The sequence below is a fragment of the Pelophylax lessonae genome (genome assembly GCF_965119305.1).
Source record: "Pelophylax lessonae genome assembly, chromosome: 3".
In the NCBI taxonomy this organism is placed as follows: domain Eukaryota; kingdom Metazoa; phylum Chordata; class Amphibia; order Anura; family Ranidae; genus Pelophylax; species Pelophylax lessonae.
In genome coordinates, this window is record NC_138770.1 from 186,438,381 (window position 1) to 186,460,229 (window position 21,849).

Here is a 21,849-nt window from a genome sequence, read left to right on the forward strand (position 1 = left end):
TACCCTATAGGACCCCACTCTCATAAATCTTTGCATTCATGTTCCTTTTTTGTCTTCCTCCGAAGGTCCCCTGGCCATGGCGCCTAGTTCGCTTCCATGTTCCAAGCCACCGGTCCCTGTCCTGGATCTGCACACGCGCAGTGCCATCAAGATGGCGGCGATTGCGAATGCGCACGCTGAACTGCTCTTGCGGTGATGTCAGGGAAGCGTGGTTTTTAAACAGAGGCAGGTCCTTGTAGCCTTGGGAATGCTCGTGGGCTATGCGGAGACTTTCCCAGGCTCCAGGACTTTGTGGTTAAGGTAAGGGGCCTCCCTCTGTCTGGGCTTCATTCTATTGGTGTCCTCCACTGACTTAGTTATTTCTTGCAGCTTCCTTCCCGTCCTTCTTTCCGGAAGATGGAAGCGTCACTGCCTACCTGTGGCCAGCCCTTACGCAGAAGATAGATAATAGGGAGATCCTGCCTTAGGACATGGCCTGCGGGTGGGGGGGGGGGGGGGCCAGCATCATGTCTTATGTTTCCTTTTGTGTTCTCTTTCTTTTCTTACAGCCCTTCAAGGTCTGATCCCCAGCACAGCGCACACAAAGAAAGTGATCCTTCGAAATCGCAGCACCGGCATTTCTCTTCCAGGTCCCCTTCTAGTTCAAGGCTCCTCAACCAGGTCTTCCTGTCACTCCGGCCACTCAGACAGAAGATCCTGCTGGGGATGTGGATCTCAGGTCCCAGATGGAAGAACCCTTTGTGACCTCTGTTATGCTTAGGCGGCAGGGGAGAGAGGAAGTACGGACCAACAGTTGGTGTCTATGGTCAAACGGTCATTAAAAAATCCCTAAATGAGTTGAGAGCTAGCCATATCCACAGTCCTTTTTCAGACCCTCCACGCTCTCTGGCAGGAGATGCTCAGGGCCGGGATACCTTGGAGTCTTTACAACCAAGCCGCCCTTCAGCTGCTTTTTCCGACAGTGAGTCGGAGGCAGAAGATCCCTGCGTTGGCTTTGATTTTGCCCTAATTTCCCCCCTGGTCAGGGCAGTGAAAGAAGCTCTAAGCTGGGAGGAATCAGTGGTGTCCCTTCCCCCCCCCCCCCCCCAAGCAGAGAAAGTTTTTTCGGGCAATTGAACAGAAAGCGCCTGAACTTCCCGTTTTTGGGAGAACAGGGTAAAGTAATCACTGATAAATAGAGTAAAGTGGAAAGGAAAGATTCCATGCTTTCGAAAATGACAAAACTCTATCCCTTTAAGGAGGAAGAGGTGAAACACCTGGAGTTTCCGCCACTTGTGGATACATCTGTGATGAAGCTTGTCAAGCATGTGACCCTTCCGTTGAAAGATACAGTATCTTTCAAGGACACTCTAGGAAAGATGGATTGATATCGATCTTAAGTGAATCTATCTAACGACAGGCATGGCCTAGGCCACCCCTAGCCCTAGCAGCAATGTCCAAGGCAATGGAGATCTGGACAAACAGCGTGGATGAGACACTGAAGAGTGTCTCAGAAGAGGTGGCCAGAAGCTCACCCATTCAGGGGCTGAAAATGGCATCAGCCTTTTTGGGGGAGGCTTCCAATGACATCAATTATCTTGTGGCCCGGATTATGCTCTCCTCTGTCACCACCAAGCAAGCCCTCTGGCTCCGGCCGTGGTTAGCTGACTTTGCATCCAAGCAGGTATGGTGCCGGGTTCTGTTTGAGGGCTCCTCCCTCTTTGGCAACAAGTTAGATAGCGCCATAGCCCAGGCCATGAGTGGTAAGTCGAGGTTCCTTCCCCAGGACTGGCGCCTGCTAAACCAGAAGCGGCCTCACCCAGGAAGCAGGATTCAGACCATGCTAGGGAGGCACGTAGTTACAGGCCTGGCAGAGAGTTTGGGAAAAGCTGGAAATCAAGGCAAGCTTCTTTCCTCTTAGAGAAACCACTAAGTCCTTTTGAGATTGGGCAATCAGGTGGGGGCTTGTCTTCTCCGCTATTGACATGTCTGGGCAGTCTCAATCCGGGACTTCTGGACCATCAGAACGGTCTATTTGGGGGGAATGCCTGGACTTTCAGCAGTGCTCCCAGGCTCAGGTTTGTCGCCACTTCTCTCTGCTTACAGTTATCAGAATAATATTACTGAACACTTTACAAAGCTGCACAGTTTTTGCTTTTAATATCCCCTGTGGCCCCCCTTGGCTGAATAGGCTGTTTTCTAGGAAAAGGTGAATACTAAAATGCTGCTGCTATTCTCTCCCAGTACAGGTATGCCAGTCCTATAAGACTAAGTGGCAACAGGTCATTGACTGGCTTAATCGTCATCCTATCAGGTATTCAGATATGTTATTGATTATATTGCCTTTACACAAATAGCTATTAAAATAGGTATTCAAAAAGATAATTATGAAATATAGTCAGATCTGTGCTTTACATCCCACTCATCCCCTACCATATTCATAAATACAAAAAAAAATCTACTTTGGCTAGATCTTCACCTCCATTTTTACCTTTTCCTGAGTATAATATTTTACTTTTTTTGGAAAAAAATCTCATGATGTGATGAAGTCATAGTGCAGGCAATGCAGTTTAACCACAAGACTGTCAAAGATAACCTATTATTTTGGTAAATTTGTTCTTTATCTTTACCATTTTATTAGTGTACATAATTCACCATGGGGGTTCATACCTGGCTCTTGCTGTTGTACCTTGTACATGTGTTGGACTCCCACTGACTCTCGTAACGTTCCTTGCTGTATATAATCGGCAGCTATAGATAGCAAAGGAAAAGCTCCTTACAGCAGAGAAACCTCTTACTAGTCACTTTCCACAAATGGTACAAGCAAAGGTCTTAATGAAAATCCCTTAGTGGTATTTAATGCTAACTGTTGCTGGCACCTGTGTCACAGTGGCTGAGGAGGGAGACGATAGTCCCAGGGAGAGAGGGTAGAAGTCCTGTGACCTCTGTCCCAGCAAGGTGTATTTCTCATATTTGCTAAGACTCAGCAGCAGCCATGTGTGATATGGGAGGACTAGATAATCTTATAGCCAACACAGCTTACTTGCAGGCCAGGAAAAGCAGTGAAGGTGATCTGAGAGAGTTGCAGAAAAGGCGTAAGAGCCTGTCTTTGCCTCCGCCGGATGCTAGTCGCAAGGAAATAAAAGACACCATCATTCTTGACTTCCAGAGCATCTGTGTGGATCAGCCCATTGGCCGACGACAGTTCAGAGACTTCTTAAACTCAGTACCAGAGTACCTTATGGTTCAGGACCTCCTGGATGAAATACATGACTGGGAGCTGGAGGAGGGTTCTGCCAAGGAGCAACTACTAAAATCTTTGGTGAACAAGAGGTTTAAACAGGACTCTCCGGATCGCCCCACTTTTTTGAGCGAAGACCTTTCGAAGCGCCTCCAGAATGCCCAGGGTGCTGAGATTCCACCACTGGTTCAACTTGTCAAGGAGGAGGCAAATGCCTACCTTGCAAAAGAGCCATTTGAGGCCTACCAAAACAGCAGTTACTATGACCGATTCCTCCAATGGAAAGCCTTTGAGAGGCAACCAATCACCCATAAATATTTCTATGAGTTTAGAGTGTTGGGAAAAGGTGGCTTTGGAGAGGTAAGAACAACTGATTTCACAACTGCATTTAAAATATAATGCACTTTAAATCTCAGTGTTGTGGGCCTTGTGTAATCTGCAATGGCATGTATATTATGATGCTTACTGCTGGAGCTGCAAGCTAGTTTTAGGTGTATGTTCATATTTTATAACAGACTGTTACATCTACGGAGTGAATAATTGTGCTTAGACAGTATGAGAATCATAAGCTGAGATATGTGTATTTTAGTTCCTGGGCCAGTACATCTGGTGTGACCACTATAAAGGGGTCCCACTCTCTGTATTGAATTCTTATTTAATATTATAAAGGATGTAACAGGGAGTACTGGCACATGCAAAGGTGGTAGGAACACCCAAAACTCCCATCTGAACAGGAACGCTCTTGTGAAACAAGGCATTTAAGGAACCAGGGCCCACCAGGCTCTGCCTTTAACTAAAGTTACACTTTTAAGTGAATTGACCCTTACCTGCCTACACCCAGACAGTGTATACCCCCCAACAACTTGCTGTCAGCCTTAGGTATCCCAATCTGCTTTGGCCATCCTTAACAACTTAACACATCTTTGTGATTAAAATCGTAGTCTTTAAAAGAAAAATACTTAATTATCTGCATTATATAAAAGAGATACTGCTGACACTTACAGCTTTGTATTAAAATAAACTTTTAAAAAAAGCTCTCTAGTGAGCGTCCAGCAAATCCGCTGATCTGGCGAATCCTCTTTATTTTGGATGATTCGATTCCAACTGGACATAATAGGATTCCCCAGGTTAAAGTAGGCAAACGCAAATCGCCGAAACCCATCAAACAGGGACAGTGGCAAAAGTTTCTAAACAATCTAAATGCCAAGCATATACCGAAAGCTATAAGTACATAAAAATAACCCCATATGTTATCAGAATACAACACTACAAAATAGCGGTCCTGTACAGTACATATAATCTGTTCTAATAATCACTTGAAATTTGTACTTATATTGATGCTTCATTTTTTATTTTGTTTTTGCATACATTACATAAATAATGTAAATTATGCACAGTGACTCTTTAACCACTTCTGGACCGGAAGGTTTTACCCCCTTAATGACTAGGCCTTTTTTTGCAATACAGCAGTGCGTTACTTCTCCCCACAAATAGAGCTTTCTTTTGGTGGTATTTGATCACCTCTGTGGTTTTTATTTTTGTGTGATATTAACAAAAAACAGAGCGACAATTTTGAAAAAAAATATATATATATTTTTTACTTTCTGCTATAAAAAACAGCCAATAAAATAATTTTAAAAATCAAAATTTTTTCATCAATTTACAGTAGGTCAATATGTATTCTGCTACATATTGTTGGTAAAAAAAAAAATCAAAATAATTGTATATTGATTGGTTTAAGCAAACATTAAAGCATCTACAAACGATGCAATATTTTTATGGAATTTTTATTCATTTGTTTTTTTTTACTAGTAATGGTGGCGATCAGCCATTTTTAACGGGTCTGGGACATTGCGGTGGACAAATCGGACATCTAACTGACACTTACTTTTTGAGGACCAGTGACACCAATACAGTGATCAGTGCTAAAAAAAAAATGCAGTTATTGCACTATTGACACTGGCAGGGAAGGGGTTAACATCAGGGGTGATCAAAGGGTTAAGTGTATCCCTAGGGGGTGCTTTCTAACTCTGTGGGTTACACTGGATGGGAGAAGACAGAGATCCTAGTTCCTGCTTAGCAGGAACACAAGGTCTCTATCTTGTCCCCTTGCATGGGCATTACATAGGCAGATCGCCGTTTTGTCTCTCTCGGGGATGATCGCGGGTCGGCAAGTGGTTATGTCTTGGTGATATTTTATACATGTAAATAACTTCAAATAAAGGTGTATCTTAAGCATGCACTGTCCCATTAGGCAATCGGATCTAGTTATGAGAAAACACCTATATGTACAGTAAGGCTTTCTGAGGTCTTTATGAATGGCAGTAGACTTGCATTACTAAGCAATAGTGATTGTTATGTGCCTTGATGGTTGTTAAGGGAGTTTATTCAGGTGCTCCCATTGAAGTCAATGTGCCAAAAACACCCAAATCTGCCTGAAAAAGAAGCTCCTGTACTTTTTTGAGTGTTCTCAATCTTTGAGCTTTAAGCTAAACGTTTCTCAGATGGGATGGAGGCCTAGATGTTTTCCCTGGTAGGATTGCAGTGTGCTGGTGATGCCCAAATAGCCCTGAACCTTGACAACACCATCCCTTGAGCCTTTACTACAGCACCCTCTAATCTTTTGGCCCACATACTGCTTGAAGCGCACTGAATTATATCACCTTTTGTGTTATGGTGGGTAAACCATGTGCTGTACCTTAGTGAATTAAGCCTATTGCAGTTTTCTACAGGTGATCTATTAGAATGCCTATATTTCTACTATATCTGATGTAAGCCTAGATTTTGTTATAATCATTTTGGGCCTTGAAGGAACATACATATTACAATTACTGCAGCAGCCAATAGCGACAGATCATTGCTTTGCTACCTATCAAAGGGGCAACAGGCAATATTCACTAAGCTATAACACATGCTTTTACATACATTAGTTGATCAATTAGATTAATAGTAGAATAATAATGATCGTTATTGCTTGTTTTATTGGGCCTATTGTAAAAAGAATATGATCATCACTGTAGACTTTTCAGATTTACTTTGGAGATTGTTAGCAGTGACATACACATCTATATGAGAGATAAACAAAATGTATTGGCCTGTAGACACTGAGATAGCAGTTTGTTGGGTAAAGGCCCGTACACACGAGTCGAAATTCGGCCGGGAATTTTCGTCCGACGACCGATCGGCCGATTTTCGGCTTGTTAGTATGATGCTTCCGACAACCGACTCCGACTTTTCGGCCGAAAAAAATCCTGGTATGCAGGCTATATAATTTTTGTCGACCGTCAAAACACGTCCGATTTTCGTCTCATTAGTACAGATTTCGATGGGGAAAAAATCTTATGAGCAAGACTAGGCATGCTCAGGGATAAAAAAACACAAAGAAAGTAATCCAACACATGACATCACTTCTGAAGTAGAATTCTGTAGTGCAGGAAAATACGTGTGCAGTCTAGAGCACATTCCAACCAACAGACACCACTCTGGACAAAAGACGGACGACCGGTCGGTGGAAATTCGTTGCGTGTGTACGAGGCTTAAGCCTCAACTTTTCCTCCAATTATTTAAGCTATGGAGGTGACGAATAGGATTGCTTCCTTTTATATGTATGCAAAGGCATCCCTACAACACAATGTATTTATGTGCCCTGGGTAATTCAGTTTCCTTATGTGGGTAAAGTCATTCAAGAAATTAATTTGTGCATTAGAGCAGCCTGTAAACCTGAGAAGTAAAGTACATAGCCAAGTTTCTGGTGTCATACATATTTTTGTGACATATCGGGTGACTTCTCCCACTGTACTAAGACTGAAAGGTGTGCAAAATCCACAGAATTGTTTGGAGAAGGATGTGTTGGTCTTCATTGTGGAGAATCCTGCTGCAGGAGAGGTTAGTATGCAAACAAGGGGGTCACGTTTATATAAGGGGGGGGGGGGGAATTAGCGGAAGGGAATAGTATGGTTAGTATAAGGAGGCCTTAGGGCTATTTTAGCAAACTCATCGCTGGTGACAACCCATCACCGGCAGAATAAGATAGCACTCCATTGTTGCTCCATTTCTTGCTGCTAAGTGAGATACTGCAGAATTTCAGGCCGGCAAGGAAGCAATGCTATTGGAGAAGGTAAACGTAAACGGTCTCTTTAGCAATCTTGTTCCTAGCGAGTCAACGCCATAGACAGGATAATTTGTATAACATGGCCTGCATGGCAAGGTATTAACTTCTGCACAAAGAAACTGCCTTTGCCTATCTCCTCGCATTATAAACAAATCCACCATAAAAATGTCCTATAATTCTTGATGTAAAAAAACAAAACAACACAACACTATCGTTTTCTGTCTAATATCTTCCTAAAATGATATCACCATTAGTTCTTTCTAGTTAGGAATCTAGCTTTCTGCCATGACTTCCTAATATACAAAGCCAGGACTATATAACAAGACCTAATTATTCTGGCTTCTCTTATACCTACATTAGAGGTCATTTGTTATTGTGCTAGACAAGAACTTTGTGTTTTGTAGGCTGTACATATTGTTCTTGGTGTCAAAGTTTCTCACCTTTCCTCTGTCACCTAAAGGCCTATGTTATGTGTCAATGCCTGAAGGAACATTTTCCATAGAAACCAAAATGATATTATAGACGGTTTTTGCAGGGTAGGTTTGTATGGACAACACAAATTCATTCTCTGGCACTTTTTAAAAATAGAGACCCCCTGTTCAAGGGGCAGAAACAATTACCAGTAAAATAACTATGCTCCTGATGATGCATGTGGAGTGAAACGGCCAGTGATCTTTTTTTTTTTTTTAAATCAAAAAATGTTTTATTGAAAATATGCAAGGTAACATAATGTACAGACAATCAGTCACACACATATAACTAAATCAAGTAGTAAGCAAAATATACATCTTATCAAATGTCAATGTAATAGACAACACAATAGCGTCAAACTTGGGGTCTCTATACATGTAGGAAGATAAACTGTGTATGGTCTATCCATCATATCATCGGTTACCTTATAGAGAGGCCATTGATCTTTATCTTACATGTCTGAGGTCCAGCCGCCATTCTGTTTTCAGGATGGTGGCACCGGATGTAAGTTACCTACTACCAGCTTTTATCCTGAGCATAATTATGTGGATGTTATTACTGTGATACGCTTGAGGTGCTGGCCGCCATTTTTCTTGTAGTCTGGCAGCATCAGATGTAAGTGGTGTGACCCAGCAGTATATGTCATAGCACTTTAACTTGTGTAACTATGTTGGTTTTTAAAGTTTTTTTTATACTTTTAATCTTTTGCTGAAAATAAATACTACACTATAAGTCTTTCTCTCTCTGGCATTGGTGATTCACTGCTCGGATGGATGTGAGTGTGTTTTTGCCCTTTGATGTCCATGTACATTATTGGTGGAATATTCATACCCAGTGAATGCTGCGTGCACTCCTTGTGAAGAAGGAACAGAGTGTAAAGCCTCGTACACACGCAACGATTATCGGCCGACCGATCGTCCGACTTTTGTCCAGAGTTGTGTTTTGTTGTTTGGAATGTGCCTAGACTGCACACGAATTTTCTCGGCCAACAAAATTCTCCTTCAGAAGTGATGTCATGTGTTGGTTTGTTTTCTTTGTGTTTTTTCTTCACTGAGCATGCCCAGACTGGCTCATCAGATTTTTCCCTGTCGAAATCTGTACTGACTGCACGAAAATCGGCCGTTGTGTTGACGGCCAACAAAAATTTTATAGTCTGCACACCAGATTTTGTTCGGCCGAAAAGTCGGAGTTGGTTGTCGGAAGCATCATACTAACAAGCCGAAAATCGGCAGATCGGACGTTGGCTGAAAATTCCCTGCCAATTTTTGACGCGTGTGTACGGTGCTTTATGAACACGTTTTTCTGCTTTATATGTTGGACAGCAAATGGTTCTGGTGGGTTCGTAATCTGTATGTTTGGTGGAGGTAAGAACACCAAGGTGGAGGTTCCATCAGTCAATTATCTTTTTTTTCATAAGAACTTTACTGTTCGTTTATGCTTTAAAGGACTATTTTTGGCACCATGTATGCAGTGTAATACCATGTCACTTCAGTTATGTCTACATTATTGATTGTCAATATTCACTTCAATTAAATTTTTGTTGAGATATATGAAATAATTTCATTATTTAGAGCGCTGCATTTACCTATACTTATTGTTTTGTGTCTGTACATCTGCACATATTGCTCGCTGCCACACATTGACCAAGCTAGCGCTGACACACAATCTCTTCTCAGTAAAATAACTGCAGTGTCGTTTGTGCTCCTACTGTGCATCAGACTGGTCTATCAAAGACATTATAGTGTTGTAGTATACATAGGGGCCATTGTAATGGTACACACTGGTTAATCTGTTTTTTATGTACCCAAACACTGGTTTATGTAGGGCTTAAGTGGAAGGAGGAGATCGGAAATGTGAAACACAACTCAGTATTAGTTGTATCAGATGTAGCCTCAATCAGCCAATTTATTTTAGGGGTATTAGTGCCGGTTCACACTATTGCGGTGCAGGAACACTGCGAATATACTGCGTGTTCCCGCATCGTATCCGCAGCACAGGCAGTTCACACTGCCATATACGATACGCTGGGGGTGTCAATTCAAAGTTACAGTAACGACACCCCCAGATCAGATCGCATATCGCAGTGAACCACCATGCAATCCGATTCTGCTGCAGACCAAAAAAAGGGTCCTGTGCGTGTTCACTGCGATTGCGGTGCGAATTCAGCCATACAAACTGTAGGCTAAACTCGCACTGCACAGACATCGCATGTGATTTTAGGAGCAGTGCGCTCCGAATCATATGCGATGCCTGTGATCGCAATAGTGTGAACCGGCACTAAAGCAGTGAATTTGACTTTTACCAAGCATTCACTGGGGGTAAATCGGTTACTGTCAGCTAAAATACATTTACCTTCAGTGAATAACAGATTCACAGCTTTTTAAATTAAATTAAGTTCTTTTGGTATTTTCTTGGAATCCATGTGCAAGGGGATTTCAAAGTCAGTTCTGGGCTCCAAGGCTGGGGTCAGCACAGATAGACCTCTAAAAAAGAGATCTGACACACCCAGAAGTCAAATTCCTACTAAAATTGTTTACTAAGAATAAACAATAAAAAGATGTGTTAGAGAAAAAGTGGGGGGACGCTGTAAGTATTTATTATGCTCTGGCTTTGTATTGGTTTTAATCAAAAAGCGAGGTTTGGTGGGCCTATTCTAATTGCATTTACTAACAGTGACAGTTTGGTATTTGGTAAAGGGGTTGTAAATCTGTCAGAGGCCTTCTGTTTTAATTATAGTATGAAACTAGAAAAAGAAACAACTGCCACAAGGGATTTGAGTTGTTTTGAATCTTTGGGGGTTGTACGAATGTGGCCACCCTCTTCTATTGACAGTGGTGAGTCGGGGCGAGCACCTGCGATGGTCTGCTGATTTTTTAATTGCTGGAGCGGTGTGTGTACTTTTATTGGCATCTTTGGGGTTGCAAAAGCTTAAAGAGTTTCACTGATTTTTTTTTCTTTTTAGGACATAAGCCATCTCAGCACTTCCTACATTGTGCTTTTTGACTAGGTGCCAAATTTCTTGAACCCTGTAAGAGGCAAGTCAAAAGGGCCTGATATAAGGAGAGCTCAGACTTTCAAACAGCCATCTGCCCCTGGCTTTAGTCTCTATGAACTAATCTTTTATCCTAAGGACAGGGACCGGCCATACATAATGATGATTTCCTTTCTCAACTTGACACATAGAGCAGGTTGATTATTCTGTATGGGGGGTATTTGTCTACATTTTGGTAATGCTTTAGAATTAAAAGTTCTTAAAGTGGAACTTTAACCATAACAACTTGATAAAAATGATTTTTCTTTTGCAAGGAACATACATTCTACATTCATAATTATGTTACCCAAATTAGTGTGTGCTGCAAATTGCATTCCAGCATTTCCTGTTTCTTCTTGCTGGAGGCTGCCATTTTGCTGAAGCTCAAAGCCCCTGAACAGCAGTAAATCATAAAGTGGAACTAAACCCATCAATTTAATGACTTAAAAAATTGTTACATTCCTGGAATGCTGGGATTTGTAACTCTCACATTTGCTTGTGTCCTCAACCAAACTGTCAAACCATCAAGCGGCTTGTGTCATAACTATTCACATGTGCAGCACCATGGCAGTTGCAGATCAAACAGAAGCAGCTTCTTTGGCTATAAAGAATAGGAGGGTTAAATCCTGCTTTAAGGCTGCAAACTCGGCAGTTCCTAAAAATGAAGAGCAACTGAGCATGTGGAGAGCAGGGTGAAACAATGTATTACTGCATTTTAACCACTTAAGCCCTGGAAGATTTTACCCCCTTCCTGACCAGGGGGTATTTTGCGATTCTGGACTGCGTGACTTTAACGGACAATTGCGCGGTCGTGCGACGCTGTACCTAAACGAATTTGACGTCCTTTTTTTCCCACAAACAGAGCTTTCTTTTGGTGGTATTTGATCACCTGTGCGATTTTTTGATCACGCGCTATAAACAAAAAAAGAGCGTCAATTTTGCAAAAATAACAATATTTTTCACATTTTTTTATATGAAATTCCCCCCAAAAAAAAAGTAAAAATCAAAATTTTTTAAAATTTTCGGCCAATTTGTTTTATGCTACATATGTTTGGTAAAAAAAATAGCAAAAAGCGTATTTTGATTGGTTTGCGCAAAAGTTATCGCGTTTAATAACAAAGGGAAAGATTTTTGTCATTTTTGTTGTTTTTTTTTTTAACGCGTAATGGCGGCGATCTGCGTTTTTTTTTTGCGGTACTGCGACATTGCGGCGGACAGATCGGACCCTTGACTGACATTTTTGACACTTTTGGGGTTACCAGTGACATTTCTACAGTAATCAGTGCTATATATATGCACTGTTACTGTAAAAATACACTGGCAGTGAAGGGGTTAACTTTATTTGAGAGGGAGGGGCTGTGTGTGTCCCTAGGGGCGTGATTCTAACTGTGATTGGCTGTGGCTTGAGGTGTAGGAACAGTGATCAACGGTCCTACATAGTAGAACCGTATGATAAGTGTTTCTACACAGGGAGAACTGACAGGCAGCTTGTTTACATAAGCTGCCTGCCTTTCTCCCTCTCCCCCGCTGATCGCCGAGTGACCAGCGGACATCGGGTCCGCCGGTCACACGTGCGGGGGGGTCCGTGACCGCGCGGGAGCGCGCCGCCGGCGGTGCGCGCTCGCTCCCCAGACCCTCCCAGGCTAGTGACGTACCGATACGTCACTCTGCCTGTGAGGGGCTGACCGCCGCAGTATATAGTCGTGCGGCGGTCGGCAAGCGGTTAAACAGTATATACATTTATTTTTAGTATTACATGGCTATACCTGCAAGTGTATAGCTGTATACACCTGTATTTACCTGTTTATATCTGAAGTGATCTAGCAGGACTTCATTTTCTGACTAAAGTTCCACTTTAAGTTTTTGAGAACCAAACAAAATGCAATTGCCCAAAATCACTGGGATTGTCAAATTGGGCAAGCTTCAGCTGTTTCCCTAAATAGTAGTAAAATAAATGCTCACAAGGGAAAGTTGAGCCTGTCATGGAAATAAAAGAGTTGGACTTATGTACTTTTCTGTGCTGTACCTTTCAGTTAAGGGGAAATGCCATTTAAACTGTTCAGTTATGCTTTAGAATCTTCTATTAAAGTGTTACCAAACCCACAACAGTAAAATCAGTCTGTATATACAGTAAAGCATTCTTGTTATGCTCACTACAAAGCCTAAGGGGGTAATCCTCTGCATTGAGTAAAAAGGCTGTTTGATCATGTCTTCTCTGATCCTCTCCTTCTTCCACTGTTCCCAATCCATCTCCTGATAGTACAGAGTCTTTGGAGTCACTCTGCACATGCTCAGTTTGGTGTGTATTGCTATAGAGTTTTATGTTCTTGGGAGGTGCATGCGAGAATGAAAATTCCTCCTATTTATTTCATTTTTTTTTCAAGTATTTATATAGCACTGTCCATTTATGCAGTGCTTTACATATATACATTGTACATTCACATCAGTCCCGACCCTCAAGGAGCTTAAAATGAATCTAAGGTCTCTAACTCACATTAATACATACAACAAGGTGGGCCAATTTAGACCAGATCCAATTAACCTCCCAGCATGTCTCTGGAGTGTGAGAGGAAACCCAGGCAGGCACAGGGAGAACATGCAAACTCCAGGCAGGTAGTGTCATGGTTGGGATTCGAACCAGCAATCCGTTTGCTCCTAGGCAAAAGTGCTAAACACCGTGCTCCTACAAGCTTTAACAAGACACTGATAGAAGTCCCAAGACTGCTATATACTGCTGATGGGAAAGGTTTTTAGCAGTTTATATTTACTAAAATAATTGCATTTCCATGTTCTGTGTACTCTGGGAGATCAGATAGATCACTTGCCGACTGCCGCACGACTATTTACGTCGGCAGCCAGCAGTCAGCCCCTCACAGGCAGAGCGACGTAGTACTACGTCGCTAGCCTGTGAGGGTCTAAGGAGCGACCCGATGTCCGCCGGTCACTCGCCGATCGTCGGTGCAGAGGGAGAAAGGCAGGCGGCTAATGTAAACAAGCCGCCTGTCATTCTCCCCTGTGTAGAAACAGTGATCATACGGTTCTACTATGTAGGACCGTTGATCACTGTTCCTACACCTCAAGCCACAGCCAATCACAGTTAGAATCACGCCCCTAGGGACACACATAACCCCGCCCTCTCAAAAAAGTTAACCCCTTCACTGCCAGTGTAATTTTACAGTAACAGTGCATATGTATAGCACTGATTACTGTAGAAATGTCACTGGTAACCCCAAAAGTGTCAAAAATGTCAGTCAAGGGTCCGATCTGTCCGCCGCAATGTCGCAGTACCGAAAAAAAATCGCAGATCGCCGCCATTACGCATTAAAAAAAAAAGCAACAAAAATGATAAAAATCTTTCCCTTTGTTAGTAAACGCGATAACTTTTGCGCAAACCAATCAAATATGCTTTTTGCAATTTTTTTTTTTTTTACCAAACATATGTAGCATAAAACAAATTGGCCAAAAATGTTAAAAAATTTTGATTTTTACATTTTTTTTTGGGGAATTTAAAAAAAAAAAATGTGAAGAATATTGTTATTTTTGCAAAATTGACACCGTTTTTTTGTTTATAGCGCATGATCAAAAAATCGCACAGGTGATCAAATACCGCCAAAAGAAAGCTCTGTTTGTGGGAAAAAAAGGACTTCAATTTCGTTTGGGTACAGCGTCGCACGACCGCGCAATTGTCCGTTAAAGTCACGCAGTGCCGAATTGCAAAATAGGCCCTGGTCAGGAAGGGGGTAAAATCTTCCGGGGCTTAAGTGGTTAAAAGCCTGTTGAGCACATTTATACATGAATGGCCTATATGGAGGTATTGCTTGGGATCATCTGTCTATTGTTCCTTTGATATATTCCTGGTGTCTGCCTATGATTCTCTGGGGTTATCACTGTGTTGCACATGTACACTGTGTGAGGCTGAGAATAGGACTGGTACTGAGCTACAAGGTGAAATGCTTCTCCTTGAAATGACTGTACATCAATACAATTAAGTCAGACTGAAAAAGTTGCCGTCCCCCGCTCCCTTCTCTAATTCCCGCTAATCCTTTGCATACGGTACAGATTCCCTGCTGTGAAAAGGAACATTTCTGCTGGTAATTACAAGGGTTAGGAGGTGACTGCATCCACATTCAGGAACAATTATATAGACCTGTCAGGATTCAGATGAGCTGGCTGACAAGTAGCTTAATGGAGCCAGGAATGCACTGAAGGCTATAGAGCCAATCTCAGGCTGGCTGCTGACATTCCCTGACAGTATGGCACAGAGCGGATCTAGCCTGTCCAATCTGGGGTACAAAAAAAAAAAAAAAAAGTCAGGGGTATAATGTTTGTGTTATTCTCTCCAGCTAACTCTCTAGGTTTTGCTCTTTCTCCAGATGTCCCCCGTTGGCACTGGCTTTGTGTAAGTGGATTGTAGTGTAACATCCTTCTAGTTAGGTTGCTAAGATTTTTTGCAAATGTCATTTTATTTGGCTCCCCTGTAATCAGTGCAGCAGTTGCTGATTGCTTACGGTGTTCTGTGCTTCCCAGGCTGCAGGTTTGATTAATTCCCTGTGCATTCTTGACTTTTCTAGAACACAGTGGGCTGGAAAGTCAAATAAGCAGTCTGAATATTTATGGGACTTCAGCCGATCCCTGGGAAGGAGTGCCCAGTAGGTGGCTGAAGAGCACATAAACAGTCTGGGCTTGGAGTAGTCATGTTCTTGACCTACTGCAGGAGTTTCCAGCCTGGTGGCTCTGCCCCTCTGGGCAGACTGCTGGAGTCTGCTGCATGTTCATTGAGGTCCCAGCTGTGGCGTAGCTGGGGGGGGCTATTTCTAAAGATCCTTTTCTGGAGCTATATGAAGGGTTTTACCTAAGGACCTGGTCTAGAGAGCTCACTGAAGAGTGTCTGGTGAAAAGTTGGAAAGGGTCTGACTGTCCTGTGGTGTTGTGAGCATTAACCTGTCCATAAATGAAGTATGCCTGATGGATGATTGAAGGAGGCATCGATGCTCGTGCACTCTGCAGTGTAGTTGAGCATCATGGTTAATGTAGTTCCAAAACATCTGGGGTGCCAAGGTTCACCATCACTGGCCTAGATAGATAGGTTCCCCTGATAATACAGGTCAGGGCGCAGCTAGTAAAGGTGTTGCTCAGCCCTTACAGCACAGTTTAGGCTCCATTCACACCTGAATATATCATTTTCAGGCGTTTTTTGGGCGTTTTTCAGGTGTTTTTTTTTGGGTGTTTTTTGCAGGTGTTTGGAGGCAAGCATTGACATCTAACAAAAACCCTTGTAATCTGCCAAAAAATGAAGCTCATGTACTTTTTTGAGCTTCAGGTGTTTTGCATCAGGCGACAAAACGCTCATATCTAAACAGGGACCATTGAAATGAATGGGACTTTGCTTGTTGGGCATATTGAGACTTCAGAGATGTGCGTTTTACGAGCTAAAAAACGCTCAGGTGTGAACAGAGCCTGAGAGTAAGAGAATCTGACCTAGCCTACGTATCTAAGGTGCCGATGAACTGTCACAGTGTTACTTGTTTTATAACTTAAAATTCTTTTTTTTGTACATTTCTTTAGTTGTTTTCTGGTTTGTGGCCTACGCCAAAATGATGTCATGCATCTCATGAGTCTTCATGGGCATTTTTGTTCTTTCATCTGGAGGAGGGGAGGAGGGACTTTCTCAGGTAAGTACAACCTCCTGCATGCATGCCTGAGCTAAGGGCAGATAGATTCCAGGAAGTAAATGCTACATGAATCATCTGCCATTACTCAAGGTTCCCATGGCTGGAAATGCTAGGATCGGGTGTTTTTGCAAAGTGATTTCTCAGTAAAGCAGGGGTGGATCCAGGGGGGGGGGGGCAGCAAGGCAATTCCCCCCAAAAATAATACCTACTCCAAGTCTCCCAGTACCAAGTCCCAGAATCTGCAGCAGGCCAGCAGCAGCAGCGGTGCCAAGAGAGCCTCTGTTGTTCTAGTACTGCTGTGCCGCTGGCCTATGCTGCGCTGGTTGCTATCGCTGCCTGGTGTCTAACAACCAGTGACGTCACGACGACCGAGGAGGAGGAGAACGAGGTCCCAGCATTCAGAGCAGAGCCTTCTTCCTCCTCCGCCATGTGCCTAGTGAGTGTTGGCTCCACCCACCTCCTCCATCCAGCTTCTCCAGGCAGGCAGAGCCGTGAAAGATAAGAGCATGTACCCCCTTCACCTTGCTGTGTGATGCTGGCTGCCTCCTCATCTCTATTGCTCTTCCATGGGAGCTCCCCCCCCCCCCCCCACCAAAGCACCAATATTACCTATAAAAATTAGTACAATAATAAATGTATAAATCACAGTCAGGTATGGATGCCATTGTTTTATGAAAAAAAAAGTGCTGCACTTTTAGTATTTACATTATTGTCTAGTTCAATCTTACCCACTTAAGGACCAGGCCTATTTCTGACACTTGTTGTTTACAAGTTAAAATCAGTGTTTTTTGCTAGAAAATTACTTAGAACCCCTAAAACAATATATACTGTATATATATATATATATATATATATATATATATATATATATATTTTTTTTTAGCAGAATAGAGAATAAAGAGAATAAAATGGAGATCGTTTCAATACTTTATGTCACACCGTATTTGCGTAGCGTTCTTACAAACGCAATTTTTTTGGAAAAAATACATGTGTTAATAAAAAAATAAGAAAACAGTAAAGTTAGCCACATTTTTTTCTCTAATGTGAAAGATAATGTTAAGCTGAGTAAATAGATACCTAACGTGTCATGCTTAAAAAATTGCGCACGCTTGTGGAATGGCAACAAACTTTGGTACTTAAAAATCTCCATAGGGGTTACTTTAAAAATTTCTACAGGTAACTAGTTTAGAGTTACAGAGGAGGCCTAGGGCTAGAATTATTGTTCCTATTACAAGGAATGCAAACATCCCTTGTAACAGAAAAAAGCATGACAGGTCCTCTTTAACCGCTTGCGGACTGCTCACAGTATATTTACTGCGGCAGTCAGCCCCTCACAGGCAGAGCGACGTAGGTCTACGTCGCTAGCCTGTGAGGTTCTGGGGAGCAAGTGCGCGCCCGTGGAGACACGCTCCCGCTCCCGCGCGGTCACGGACCCCCCCCCCCCGCGCATGTGACCGGCGGACCCGATGTCCGCCGGTCACTTGGCGATCGTCAGGGGAGAGGGAGAAAGTCAGGCGGCTTGTGTAAACAAGCCACCTGTCATTCTCCCCTGTGTAGAAACACTGATCACACGGTTCTGCAATGTAGGACCGTTGATCAGTGTTCCTACAGCTCAAGCCACAGCCAATCACAGTAAGAATCACGCCCCTAGGGACACACACAGCCCCTCCCTCTCAAATAAAGTTAACCCCTTCACTACCAGTGTATTTTTACAGTAACAGTGCATATGTATAGCACTGATTACTGTAGAAATGTCACTGGTAACCCCAAAAGAGTCAAAAATGTCAGTCAAGGGTCCGATCTGTCCGCCGCAATGTCGCAGTACCGCAAAAAAAATCGCAGATCACCGCCATTACGCGTTAAAAAAAAAACAACAAAAATGACAAAAATCTTTCCCTTTGTTAGTAAACGCAATAACTTCTGCGCAAACCAATAAAAATACGCTTTTTGCGATTTTTTTTTTACCAAACATATGTAGCATAAAACAAATTGGCCGAAAAATTTTGCTTTTTACATTTTTTTGGGGAATTTCATATAAAAAAATGTGAAAAATATTGTTATTTTTGCAAAATTTACGCTCTTTTTTTGTTTATAGCGCATGATCAAAAAATCGCACAGGTGATCAAATACCACCAAAAGAAAGCTCTGTTTGTGGGAAAAAAAGGACATCAATTTCATTTGAGTACAGCGTCGCACGACTGCGCAATTGTCCGTTAAAGTCACCCAGTGCCGAATCACAAAATACCCCCTGGTCTTTTAGCAGCCAAATCCTCCGGGGCTTAAGTGGTTAATGTGAGATCTGGGGTCAAAAAGACCTCAGATCTCATATGTACACTTAAAAGCAAAAAAAAAAAAAATAATATGTTAAATACAGTCCTGTAAGCATCACCTTATTTTCCGACACTAGATTCTGGATGCGCCCCTGCAGTAAAGTGAGTAATGGAGACATGGCTGGATGAATGAGTTTGCTTTACATATTTTGGCGTGGGGTTCCCTATAAAATATAAAAATATTAAAAAAATATAAAATCCATACCAGACTCGAAGTGCCTGTTTTTTTCAGAATTAATTGCTGAAATTGTTTTGTTAACATTTAGCTGTCAGTGGAAAACTCGCTGACAGCTGATGAGTTATCGGCTGTTAGAGACGCGGCAGGCCCGGCCCACTCCTTAACAACCAGTTATTGAGGGTCCACGCTGCATCTGAACAATACCGCATGTGATACCCCCAAAAAACCCTGGTGATAAATATTGCATCTTTTTTTATTTTCTGTTCTATTTTTATTAATTTACCTTACCGAATTCTTTTTTGCAATATTTACTGACAAATTTTTCATTTTGCGATAAATACCACAGAACAGTTTTTCTTTTTTGTGAATAGGACTTTATGCAAATGAGTCACGTGACCATGTTATGGCATGCAGTAACCTTTAGTGCACTGACCCCCATGTGAATAAATGATGAATGGAAGAGAAATTGAATAGACTGGGCATTTTTCTCTGCACACGATACTCTTGTTTGAGCATCAACTTTTACACACGTAATTTCAAGTATTTTTTTGGTATGTATTTGTGTGCATTTTAGCGTATATGCAGTCACGCATTTTGGCGTGCAATTGTGCATTTTTGTGCTTTTTCACACAAACGTTTTCTCACTTTCCCATTCTGTATGAGATGCAAATGAGCATTTGCGCCTATTTGCGCATATAAGGAATAAATTACTGACCAAAAATACATATTTTTCTATTTTTTTTTTTTACTGAAGAATGCGTGGCACTTGTGTGAATAGGCACATTACAAACAATGGGCTGTATTTTCAGTAAAAAAGTTGTACTGAGCTTTTTGAACCTGCAGTGTGCGGGAGGCCTAAGTACAGTAAAGAAACAGGATCCTTGTGTCTAGGCATTTACTTCAGGTCACTATGGGCTTGTTTACACTTGCGTTCCTCTCTGAAGAGAGATCTGCATTCAGATCGCTCTTCAGAGATCATGTGACAGGTGGGGGAGGAGGCATTGTATCGCCTCACTGCTTGTTTTAACACAACCCTAAATATCAGTCCGCAACTACATGCATTGCACGCAGTTGCGGAGCAGTTGCAGCAAGGCTCCATTTGCTTGAATGCGTCAGGGGGCATAATTCCTGCTGCGACTGTGGCATGTGTACACCTCCAGCTAAAAGGGAACGGTTGATGGGTTGTACAAACTTCGCCCAACCGCATGGTTTTACCACCACCTAACAGCCCTATCAGCTTTGTTTGCTTTCAGTGTCCTTTAGCACTTATGTTGCCAGGCTTTGGTTCGATTCAAGTGACATTGGCATTTACAGTGGGTACGGAAAGTATTCAGACCCCCTTAAATTTTTCACTCTTTGTTATATTGCAGCCATTTGCTAAAATCATTTAAGTTCATTCTTCTTCCTCATGAATGTACACATAGCACCCCATACTGACAGAAAAACACAGAATTGTTGACATTGTTGCAGATTTATTAAAAAAGAAAAACTGAAATATCACATGGTCCTAAGTATTCAGACCCTTTGCTGTGACACTCATATATTTAACTCAGGTGCTTTCCATTTCTTCTGATCATCCTTGAGATGGTTCTACACCTTCATTTGAGTCCAGCTGTGTTTGATTATACTGATTGGACTTGATTAGGAAAGCCACACACCTGTCTATATAAGACCTTCCAGATCACAATGCATGTCAGAGCAAATGAGAATCATGAGGTCAAAGGAACTGCCTGAAGAGCTCAGAGACAGAATTGTGGCAAGGCACAGATTTGGCCAAGGTTACAAAAAGATTTCTGCTGCACTTAAGGTTCCTAAGAGCACAGTGGCCTCCATAATCCTCAAATGGAAGACGTTTGGGACGACCAGAACCTTTCCTAGAGCTGGCCGTCCGGCCAAACTGAGCTATCGGGGGAGAAGAGCCTTGGTGAGAGAGGTAAAGAAGAACCCAAAGATCACTGTGGCTGAGCTCCAGAGATGCAGTCAGGAGATGAGAGAAAGTTGTAGAAAGTCAACCATCACTGCAGCCCTCCACCAGTCGGGGCTTTATGGCAGAGTGGCCCGACGGAAGCCTCTCCTCAGTGTAAGACACATGAAATGGAGTTTGCTAAAAAACACCTGAAGGACTCCAAGATGGTGAGAAATAAGATTCTCTGGTCTGATGAGACCAAAATAGAACTTTTTGGCCTTAATTCTAAATAGTATGTGTGGAGAAAACCAGGCACTGCTCATCACCTGTCCAATACAGTCCCAACAGTGAAGCATGGTGGTGGCAGCATCATGCTGTGGGGGTGTTTTTCAGCTGCAGGGACAGGACGACTGGTTGCAATCGAGGGAAAGATGAATGCGGCCAAGTACAGGGATATCCTGGACAAAAACCTTCTCCAGAGTGCTCTGGACCTCAGACTGGGCTGAAGGTTTACCTTCCAACAAGACAATGACCCTAAGCACACAGCTAAAATAACGAAGGAGTGGCTTCACAACAACTCCGTGACTGTTCTTGAATGGCCCAGCCAGAGCCCTGACTTAAACCCAATTGAGTATCTCTGGAGAGACCTAAAAATGGCTGTCCACCAACGTTTACCATCCAACCTGACAGAACCGGAGAGGATCTGCAAGGAGGAATGGCAGAGGATCCCCAAATCCAGGTGTGAAAGACTTGTTGCATCTTTCCCAAAAAGACTCCTGGCTGTATTAGATCAAAAGGGGGCTTCTACTAAATACTGAGCAAAGGGTCTAAATACTTAGGACCATGTGATATTTCAGTTTTTCTTTTTTAATAAATCTGCAACAATGTCAACAATTCTGTGTTTTTCTGTCAGTATGGGGTGCTATGTGT

The 21,849-nt window shown here is 42.5% G+C and overlaps 1 protein-coding gene across 1 annotated transcript in view; it reads left to right on the forward strand.

Annotated features, from left to right (window-relative positions):
* Positions 1–2,886: 2,886 nt before the first annotated feature.
* The window catches only part of GRK7 (G protein-coupled receptor kinase 7), a 108,418-nt gene continuing 89,455 nt past the window's right edge, over positions 2,887–21,849 (forward strand). Inside the window, exon 1 of the mRNA XM_082248913.1 lies at positions 2,887–3,580. Coding sequence (XP_082105039.1) covers positions 2,975–3,580 — 606 coding nt within the window. The 5' untranslated portion in view covers positions 2,887–2,974. The remainder of the gene's footprint in view (positions 3,581–21,849) is intronic.